This window comes from Rutidosis leptorrhynchoides, unplaced genomic scaffold (genome assembly GCF_046630445.1).
Source record: "Rutidosis leptorrhynchoides isolate AG116_Rl617_1_P2 unplaced genomic scaffold, CSIRO_AGI_Rlap_v1 contig495, whole genome shotgun sequence".
Taxonomy (NCBI): Eukaryota; Viridiplantae; Streptophyta; class Magnoliopsida; order Asterales; family Asteraceae; genus Rutidosis; species Rutidosis leptorrhynchoides.
In genome coordinates, this window is record NW_027266725.1 from 17,004 (window position 1) to 26,125 (window position 9,122).

The following is a 9,122-nucleotide window of genomic DNA, read 5'->3' on the forward strand; positions in this document are numbered from 1 at the left end:
ATCAAATATCATATTTTAATTAGCATGTTTAAATGTTGAGACAGTGACTTAAGAATTTCTCCACTTGTTGTGTTGGAACTGGAAGGCAATGAATCAAAAGAAAAGGCATGTGACGCCGTTTTGTATTAATGTAGAAAATACAAAACAATATGACAGTAATAGTCCTTATGGTTTCCTCTTTGTAAAGATAAAGCCCTATATTCTTTTGTCTGTATCCTTCGCTCCTATGATTCTAAGTTTTGTGAAATTCGGCTTAATTTACTATGGTCTCATTGTGTCTCGCTTTTGGATATGATTTGTATTTTCCAATTGCCTGCCTTAATTGTTTTGCTGAACAAGAAGAAACAGGCAGCTTTTCATCTTAGTCCTATTAGTTTACTTTCGTCCACCAAATCTTATGAGCAATGCCTGTGTCACGTTTCCTTGTAACAGCAAATAGGATCTGGATTAAGGCATTAAGCTATCTAGGTCCAAGTGATTTCAATGCTTCTTGGTTGATGGGGACACGTTCATCCTATACAGACGGGGTTCGCTGTTTGTTTATTTATTTTGTGGGAAATTCTATTGGTTGTACAGTACTTAGTTAGGGATAGGCACCGGCCAAATTTCTAACCAAACCGAACGTCAATCGTTTTTAAAATCTGAAACGAACTGAAAACCGATCGACCAAACTGTCAACCGAATTTTCGGTCGGATTCCGGTTTGGTCGGTCGGTTCACATAATAATTTGGAATTGAGCAATTGCTGGAGCAAGACGACCCGGATTTTCATTCTCCATGGGAAAATGTCTACTTCATGCATGGCGATAATTGCATAATCCAATAGCATACTCTAAGCATTTTTAAATACTAGCATTTGTTCGTTTCTATTGTTCCAAATTTCAGAGATTGCAATGAAATAGCTGATTGAACAAACTCTTAAGTTTCATCAGTCCATTTTTTGTATTACAAAGTTTACTTGTTTGGACAGTAGATACATAAAAACAGCAGATTGGATAAACAAAAACCTTAAACATGAGCAGTGCCTTGGGTGAACTTAGGATCCTCACATCTGTAGCGTCCATCAGGTCCAATGCCAAAACCTCTCGGATCCGCAAAAACATTCTCCAGTAGCTGGCTGCGATCTGGGTGTGGGCTCTCGTCGGCGAATTCAACTGCGTCCTCCACAACCTCGTCTATCTTTTTCTCTATTGCCTTCAACTCTGCTTCACTTGCTAGATTGTTTTCAAACATGTACTTCTTCAAGGCCGAGATGGGATCTCTAGCAGCATAGTGAGCCTTCTCAGCTGCCAAACACAAACTACCAATGTTATACTAACAAGGATATCTATCATCTGATGTTAGAATTAGACAACAATATCAACATCCAGCTTTAAGGACACAAGACTGAATTCTGACACTGGCAAAAAGGCTATTACTCTACACATGGTCATATTATTTTGAAACAATGATGAAACCAACACACTTGAACCCAATAATTGTGTTTTAACCACCACACAGGGATAAATAAAATTCTTCATGGAGTTAGGAGCCAACAAATAACAGCAAAATACATGATTAATAGTCTTACGTGAAGAGCACGTAAGATGGAAGTATTCAAGTATTTAGGACTATAGAAGACTGCATGATAAGTTACTAAGAAACATAAGATGAAAGTCTATGCACATTTAGTCAATTAGCACAGAAGTTGATTATTGCAGTCCTACTCCTATCCAACTGAACGGGGCCTTTCTAGGCTGTAGCCACTCGATGTAAGGCAGCGGTAATAGCTTCAAGTAATATAAAAGCCACAAACCAAAAGGTACACGGTGAGATTCCATTTTTCGTAACAATAGCTCTGGGGTACTAATGCAACCACTTGGCACAAGGTTCAATCCAACAACTGGTTTAAAGACTCAATCACATAACAAATCTTAAGTACAGACACAAAAACAGAGACGCAATGAACCAATAGTTGAACTTAGCAATTAAATCCGCACTCCCCAAAAATTGCGTTTAACCACCACACGATGATAAATAATCCAACACCAGGTTTAAAGACTCAATCACAGAAGAATCTGAAGTAATCACAATAAGAAAAACAGAGACGCAACAACACAAGAGTTGAAATTAGCCATTAAATCTACAGGCAACACAATGGAAATCGCGTAAAAAGCAACTAGCCAAAATGACACAGAACAACCTACTAACCTGGATCACGAAGCTCATCAGGATCAGCCAAAGAGTGTCCTCTAAACCTATACGTCTCGCACTCCACCAAAGTGGGCCCTTCACCTCTCCTAGCCCTGCCAATTGCTTCCTTGGCAACCTCCCTCACCTTCAAAACATCCATACCGTCAACATGAACACCAGGCATCCCAAAGGCCGGACCCTTTTTCCAAATCTCTGGATCAGAGGTTGCCCTCAAATGCGACATCCCAATTGCCCACAAATTATTCTCCACAACAAACACTATAGGGAGTTTCCACAAGGCTGCCATGTTCAAACACTCGAAGAACTGACCATTATTAGCAGTCCCATCACCAAAAAAGGCACACGTCACATGATCACAATCCGCCTGTCCCAAAACCTCCCTCCTATACTTGCTCGAGAAGGCTGCACCCGTGGCAACCGGTATTCCTTCACCAATAAATGCAAATCCACCGAGGACATTGTGCTCTTTCGAGAACATGTGCATCGATCCACCTTGGCCCCGGCAACAACCGGTAGTCTTTCCGAAAAGCTCGCTCATGACAGCACGAGCTGGGACCCCCTTGCTGAGGGAGTGGACGTGATCACGATAAGTGCTAACGACGGAATCTTCCTTCTTCAGAAGCCTAATAAATCCAGTTGAGACAGCCTCTTGTCCATTGTAAAGGTGAACAAAACCAAACATTTTGCCTCTATAGTACATTTGGGCACACATGTCCTCAAAGGCTCTCCCTAAAATCATATCTTCATATAGGTCCAATCCCTCCTCCTTGGTGATCAGCTGCATACATTTAATATATAAACACAAACATTATAATACTGCAATGTTTGAATTATAATCACAAGACTCATCAGAGAGCCTGAGGAAGTCATGAATCCAGATTCCAAACAACCGAAGATGAAAATTTAAATTTTGATTCGAACCCTTTGTTTATAACGTCAAGTTAAGCTAAAGAACAGATGAGAAGCAATGCACTAAACTAACAAGAAACTTGTACACAGACGAATTCGAGATTCATAATTCACAGAATTAGCTAGAAGGAAACGAAAACGGAATGGAAATTGAATTTGAAACTTACCACATTGGAGATTGGTTTGGACTTCTTCTCCTTAACTTCAGAGACAGCGACAATAGGAGATCGAGCTACAGAGTTCACCCGAGTCAGTTTCGTCGTTGTTGTAGAATTGCAGCTAAGCTTAGTAGAAGATCCAAGAAAAGAAGCAGATTTCTTGAGAGGATCAAACATAGGGTTCTGGTCATGTGATCTAGCTCTGGTGGTATACAGAGGGAGATGAGGCCCGGCAGTGGTGGCAGAGAAAGTGGCCGAACTCATTGCTCCCCAGTTCTCGTTTCGCTATAGGTAGCTAGTCTTGTTTGGAAGCTGAGAAAACCGAGAGAGAAAAGTGAGGGAAAGAAGTAAATGAAATGGTGATTAATAAAAGAGGAAGAACCGGGCGGAGCTAACGAGGGAGAAGAGTATGGGAATGTCCGCCTCGTGTTAGCCACTGAACAATTGGCTTTGGAAACTCAGACAGTACAATACAACCATGACGTAGTGTAGTAGTCACCAAAACGAAACGTTTCGATATGGACAGTCAAAAGACAGTTGGAGGCTCTGATCGAATCATAGTGGAAATCCAATCCCTTCGCTTCGCGCCAGACTCGGAAACCGTAAGTCAGGCTCCCTTCGCCTCTCGGAAGCGAGAAAGCACTTCATCATCGCCACATGGGTACAAAGGTCAATTAATGTTTGACATTGCAATTTGCACATAGCAATTCAAAGGCTAATATTGTCATCTTCTTCCTATAATTCAAAGTTGAATAAACTCCATTTATTTAAATCCGTCTTCTACGTTGATTCATTTCCGGCAAGAGTCTGAACATTCAACCTCAAGTTTATTGACTATCGAATGTCACTTGAATTTAATGTACAAAACAAATCACTTCAAAATTGGGCATAAAACTTTAGAATGAATTCCCATTTGACAAAATTTGTGACGAATTCCACAATTACTACAAAATTTTAAGATTGTACTTGACAAGCAGAAAGAAAATACAAAATCTAAAAGAGTGTGCAGGAAGAAAAGAGTAAATCCCTGCTAAAACTTCAAAATTAAACTTTTGAAAATAAGAAATCCTAATCGAACAGGCTGAATCCCATGTCGTCGTCACTCTCTTCCTTTGCTTCCTCCTGTAAAACAACACAATATATATATGATCACAATTAATTCATAACAAATTTAGACACACACCACTCATCATAAATACTATGTTTTTCAAAAGTACCTTCTTCTCCTCAGCCGGAGCAGAAGCAGCTGGTGCGGCGCCTCCAGCAGCAGCTGCAACGGCAGCGGCAGCAGCACCTCCTCCACCAGTACCAACACTGGTGATGAGATCGCCAATGTCACGGCTAGAAGCTAGCTTGGCAAATAAGCTTGGCCAGTAGGACTCAACTTCAACGTTGGCAGATTTGACAATGGTTGTGATCTTTTCAGCCTATTATAATATTATTAAGGAGATACCCCGAGGAAGATAACAACATCATGAAAGGAAATTTCAATATATAATCCATTCAACGCTCACATTACAAATACAGTGAAGCTATAATGTAATTGATTCATGTACAAGCAAAATAGACCAAAGCAAGTACTAAGTCATACGCATGCATAAAACGTATCCATTTCAGAGATACAGAGAATTATAATTGAAAAAAGGATACAGTAACGGGGATATTCTCGTCGTGGAGGATCATGACAGCGTAACTGCAAGTTAGCTCGCTAAGAGACGACATCGTTCCTTAACTATACATCAACAAAAGAACAAACATATAAATACCAAAATTCAGTCGCGCACAATGATATCATCATACATTGATCAAATCATGATTACACAATGTTATGAAATAATGAGAAATTAGAGGATTACCCGATGATGTGATCTGCAAATTGTGAGTTTCTGGAGAAAACAGAGTACAACGCCGATCTCTCAAGGAGGATGAAGATGGTCGATAGGGTTTGGTGATCGACGAGGGAGATTTATAAGGGGTCTGAGAATGGGCCCCAATATTTTCGTAATGGGCTATTTGGAGCATCCGATCCGGGGTTGTTCAAAACAACAATTGAGTCGAACCGATATTATATGAATCGATTATGAATGACAAATGGTCGGTTCAGCTTTCTAAAAAAGGAATTTTGATTTCGATTAAATTTTTTTATATGCTCCAATAATGATAAACAAACTCACTCAAAATCGAACTAATCATGCAAACTGTTTACGGTTTTAGAGTGTTTTACATTCAATGACTTCGATTTTGAGTGAATTCAAAAATCATATCTCTGGCCAGCCAAGTCCACAGATGCATATGTATAATGTTGGACAAAGTGTTGTCAACTTTAACTTTACATAATATGCCACAATGTATGTTTTACTGGAAATGAAGGGAACACATAAAAAGGAATGATTGTAATATGCATATATGCTACTCTTTCCGTCTCAAAATAGATGCAAATTTTTACATACAAATTGTATTGAAAAATTTGCATCTATGGGACGGAGGTAGTATTATGACATTTTTACAGAAGTTGAATAATTATTCACTTCTCCAGTTCTTCCATTCTATCTTTTTCACTGAAACTTCTTCCACCAACATGTGTTCCAGTCCAGACCCGCATGCTTTAACTTTCTTTCAATACAAGTAAAGTTATTACATCAACAACACATTCTGATTTGGATTCTAAATATAACCTCTTCATCGACCCTTGTCCAAGAAGCATCCATTCATTCCAGTATGAGGATTAAACACAAAAGAACAATAATCGAAAGCGAAAGATCAATGGACTAAGAAAAATGAATTACAATGTTAAAAGTGGCAGAGCCATCCGAGCTCTCCCCTTTTTTTGATTTTGGTTGGTTCGAAAGATATAAAACAAATCTTTTGAACCAAATAACTTTTCCAGATATGAACAAGGACTGTTTGTATGTCATTGGATGCTCCCTGTATCCATGACATGGCAATTAGTACCTAAACTAAATGGAATCCAAAGCCAACATTTGGATTCCACCTTATACCAATAAATTAAAATTGAATTCATCATCCTAATGCTAAAAGACTACTGCTGCTACTTAAAAAGTTCTAACTTCCTAGTTCAAACATGTATCGATATGATTATGATCGATGACACCAACTGAACGACCAATCAATTGAGATGCTGAATTTTCAGAATTGTTCACCCTTTTTTGTGTTGCGTGTTTGATCACATGTCCTTTGAATAGTAGAACACTCCTTAACTAGGATTGCGAAGTCGATGAAACTTGTTCTGAGGAACTTCCTGCCGCCTGTGAAGTACCTGACCCTGCTTCAGACACGGCTGCCGGTGCTGGTGGTGATGATTGTGTTGACGTTATTGCGCCTGTCATTGTCATTATCATCGGAGCTGCAATTCACATATAAATTCACATTTTATCAGAATGAATATCCACAAACATATCAAGATTGAATTAGAGGTTAAGCTTGTAAAGAGTTTACCGGTTGAAGTAGTTGTGATTGGCATTGAGGAAGGGAGTGATAATATTCCGGCTGAGCCAACTTGATGAGGCAAATAGGGGTATTGTACTATTTGGGGATACTGGAATCCGATGTTGTGAGATTGATTAGTTTGTGGTGCTGCGTAAAATGGGTAAAAATTATGGAACATTCCTGGCACTCCAGTTGCATAATAAGGCGAGAATTGTTGTCCTCCATATACGCCGTAGTAGTTCTGAAAATTGTTATCATCATGAAACTAATTAAGATCAGAAAAATAAAAAACAATGCATATAAAGTACTAAACAAATTGTGTGTAAAATACTAACCAAAGGATACATTGTTTCTTCTGAATATCCAGAGTATCTGCAGAACACGTCCAAAAACAAATGAAACTCATTAAAGGATAGAGACGTGTCGATTAAAAGTTGAAACTGAAGGGTGGGGATAACTGGATTCTTTCATACCCATAAGCTGAGTAAGGAAATGTATATTGACTGGTTGGCTGCTGAATATGCGACGAAGACGAGCTGTGGTAAGCTGGTGGCACCACCATTGCTGACTGAGGTCTTATCCTTCCTGGACCTGGAATTTCAGTTGGATTAGATCATGCTACAGTCAAGGAAAGTCAAGGAACATTTTTTTTTTTTTAAATAATAAAAATGCCCGCTCTCTATGCATTTACTACTTTAAAGATGAAAAGGGATTCATTGCACATGAGCTTTTAGTCTCTAAAACAAAAACCCCTTTAACAAGCATTATCCATTTCAACTTTGCTTGTATAATTCAAATATGCTAGGAGAATATTTTGATGATCACTACTTTTGCAAAAAAAATGAACTTGAGATGAAGTGAACATTACCTTGTTGAGGAGGGGGCTGAGGGCGAGTCTTCTGTGCACCAAGAGATGCAAGATTGCAGTTTGCCCTTCTTCCGTCAATTACTGGAGATGGATTTTGACAAGCTCTAATGGCTGCCTCTGGATCCTTAAATGTAACCTAAATAAATAAATTCATTCATATATCTAATTTCATTAAAAGAAAGAAAGAAAGAAATTAAAGGAGCCACTTTTGGTATTAATGAGAGAATGAGTGGGAATTACTTACAAAGCCATAACCTTTGGATCTCCCAGTATTCTTATCAGTAATAACAACAGCCTCTAAGATCTCTCCAAACTGCTCGAAATAAAGTCTCATAGTATCCCTTTGAGTCTCCCAAGCCAAACCACCAACAAAGATTTTTGTAAATGTCGTGTCATTGTATTGATGCCCTCCTCCTCCTCCTCCTCCTAGTTGATTATTGTTATTATTATTGTTTCCTCCTCTCATCATCTGAAATTGCCTTTGTTGAGACATGAATGACCACCAATAAAAAATATGGAAGAAAACAAAACCAAGATTTCAACTCCCCAATAAGCCAAATATATGAAAAAAAAGAAAAAAAAGGAAAGATTTTTATGAGAAAGATATTGATTGATTGAGAGAGAGAGAGCCGTTTGTTCTTTGATGATGGTATATTGATCAAAAGAAACTACTTAATTTTGGGGGGTGTTCATGTAACAAAAAAAAAACTGCCACTTTTTGACACCTAAGATTCCTCAACAAGGAAGGATATATACCCTCGACGAGAAAATCATTAGTGATGTTTACAGAAGAAGTGGAAAGAGAAAGGAAAAAAGTAGAACTAGGAGTAAAAAACTAACTCTGCATTTTCAATTTGAATGAATATATAAAAAATGAAATAGTTACTAGTAGTAATAGAACTAGTATATGCATATAAATAAATTATTTAACAGAGATGAGATGGAATGGAGAGAGGGGGACAAAATAAAGCTGGTAAGTGGACAAAGTTTCTGGTAGACAACAGTAGGCAAGGTTGTCCAATGAAATGCAATCAAAGACCAAAGACTTACCTTTATTTGCTGTATATATCATCAATCGACGCTTTCTCTCTCCATGCAACAAAAACTAATTAATTAATTAGCATTCTGTGGGCCCTGAATTGCATAATCATGTCACCTTCTTCTAATTCGCTTCGCTGTATTCAACCTTCTTCCAATATTTCTCACTTCTTCTTTCTTTGTTTATATGGATCTTCTTCTTCAATCTCTCTCTCAAGTTTTTCTCTCTTTCTGGCTGTGATTGTGAAATTGCAGCGATTTTCCTTAACGGAAAAAAGTACAGGTAATGGGGTTGTGTTTGTGGGCCAAAACTTTTCTGGCGCAACCTCCAAATTTCATTTTAAGGTATTCTTACGAATAGATTACGAGATTTTTTTATCTTTAAATAGATGATATTTTTAAAATATTAATATATTTTTCATATTTTTATTTTTATAATCATCATCTTTTCACAAATAATTAATAATTTAATAAAAAAATAAAAAATAAAATAAAAATAATTTATATATT

At 37.8% G+C, this 9,122-nt stretch overlaps 3 protein-coding genes across 4 annotated transcripts; all 3 read right to left on the reverse strand.

Annotated features, from left to right (window-relative positions):
* Nucleotides 1-1,007: 1,007 nt before the first annotated feature.
* LOC139884041 (pyruvate dehydrogenase E1 component subunit alpha-3, chloroplastic-like) lies at nt 1,008-3,523 on the reverse strand. Its single transcript, XM_071868122.1, has 3 exons — nt 3,269-3,523; nt 2,190-2,970; nt 1,008-1,285 (listed from the first exon to the last, which is right to left on the reverse strand). The coding sequence occupies exons 1-3, from the start codon at nt 3,521-3,523 to the stop codon at nt 1,008-1,010; spliced, it is 1,314 nt and encodes a 437-aa protein (XP_071724223.1).
* Nucleotides 3,524-4,327: 804 nt separating this feature from the next.
* On the reverse strand, nt 4,328-4,981 carry LOC139884044 (large ribosomal subunit protein P1-like). Of its 2 annotated transcripts, XM_071868126.1 has the most exons (4): nt 4,910-4,981; nt 4,554-4,686; nt 4,477-4,517; nt 4,328-4,381 (listed from the first exon to the last, which is right to left on the reverse strand). In XM_071868126.1, the coding sequence occupies exons 1-4, from the start codon at nt 4,979-4,981 to the stop codon at nt 4,328-4,330; spliced, it is 300 nt and encodes a 99-aa protein (XP_071724227.1). The 2 variants fall into 2 exon arrangements, with proteins under 2 accessions (XP_071724227.1, XP_071724225.1); XM_071868124.1 differs by having other exon boundaries at nt 4,477-4,686.
* Nucleotides 4,982-6,477: 1,496 nt separating this feature from the next.
* Nucleotides 6,478-8,067, reverse strand: LOC139884042 (uncharacterized). Its single transcript, XM_071868123.1, has 6 exons — nt 7,819-8,067; nt 7,575-7,710; nt 7,180-7,297; nt 7,042-7,078; nt 6,716-6,947; nt 6,478-6,623 (listed from the first exon to the last, which is right to left on the reverse strand). Exons 1-6 carry the CDS (start codon nt 8,065-8,067, stop codon nt 6,478-6,480), a joined length of 918 nt encoding a protein of 305 aa, XP_071724224.1.
* Between the last annotated feature and the right edge of the window lie 1,055 nt (nt 8,068-9,122).

Excerpts from the sequence above, each read along its gene's own strand:
- LOC139884041 (XM_071868122.1), bottom strand. The coding sequence starts at position 3,523 with ATGAGTTCGGCCACTTTCTCTGCCACCACTGCCGGGCCTCATCTCCCT. Across the intron at positions 2,971-3,268 it reads CCAAACCAATCTCCAATGTG|CTGATCACCAAGGAGGAGGG; the intron begins GTAAGTTTCAAA and ends AAATGTATGCAG. Across the intron at positions 1,286-2,189 it reads TGATGAGCTTCGTGATCCAG|CTGAGAAGGCTCACTATGCT; the intron begins GTTAGTAGGTTG and ends TGTGTTTGGCAG.
- LOC139884042 (XM_071868123.1), bottom strand. The coding sequence starts at position 8,067 with ATGTCTCAACAAAGGCAATTTCAGATGATGAGAGGAGGAAACAATAAT. Across the intron at positions 7,298-7,574 it reads TCAGCCCCCTCCTCAACAAG|GTCCAGGAAGGATAAGACCT; the intron begins GTAATGTTCACT and ends CTGAAATTCCAG. Across the intron at positions 6,948-7,041 it reads AAGAAACAATGTATCCTTTG|AACTACTACGGCGTATATGG; the intron begins GTTAGTATTTTA and ends AACAATTTTCAG.
- LOC139884044 (XM_071868124.1), bottom strand. The coding sequence starts at position 4,981 with ATGTCGTCTCTTAGCGAGCTAACTTGCAGTTACGCTGTCATGATCCTC. Across the intron at positions 4,687-4,909 it reads ACGAGAATATCCCCGTTACT|GCTGAAAAGATCACAACCAT; the intron begins GTATCCTTTTTT and ends ATATTATAATAG. Across the intron at positions 4,382-4,476 it reads CTCCGGCTGAGGAGAAGAAG|GAGGAAGCAAAGGAAGAGAG; the intron begins GTACTTTTGAAA and ends GTTGTTTTACAG.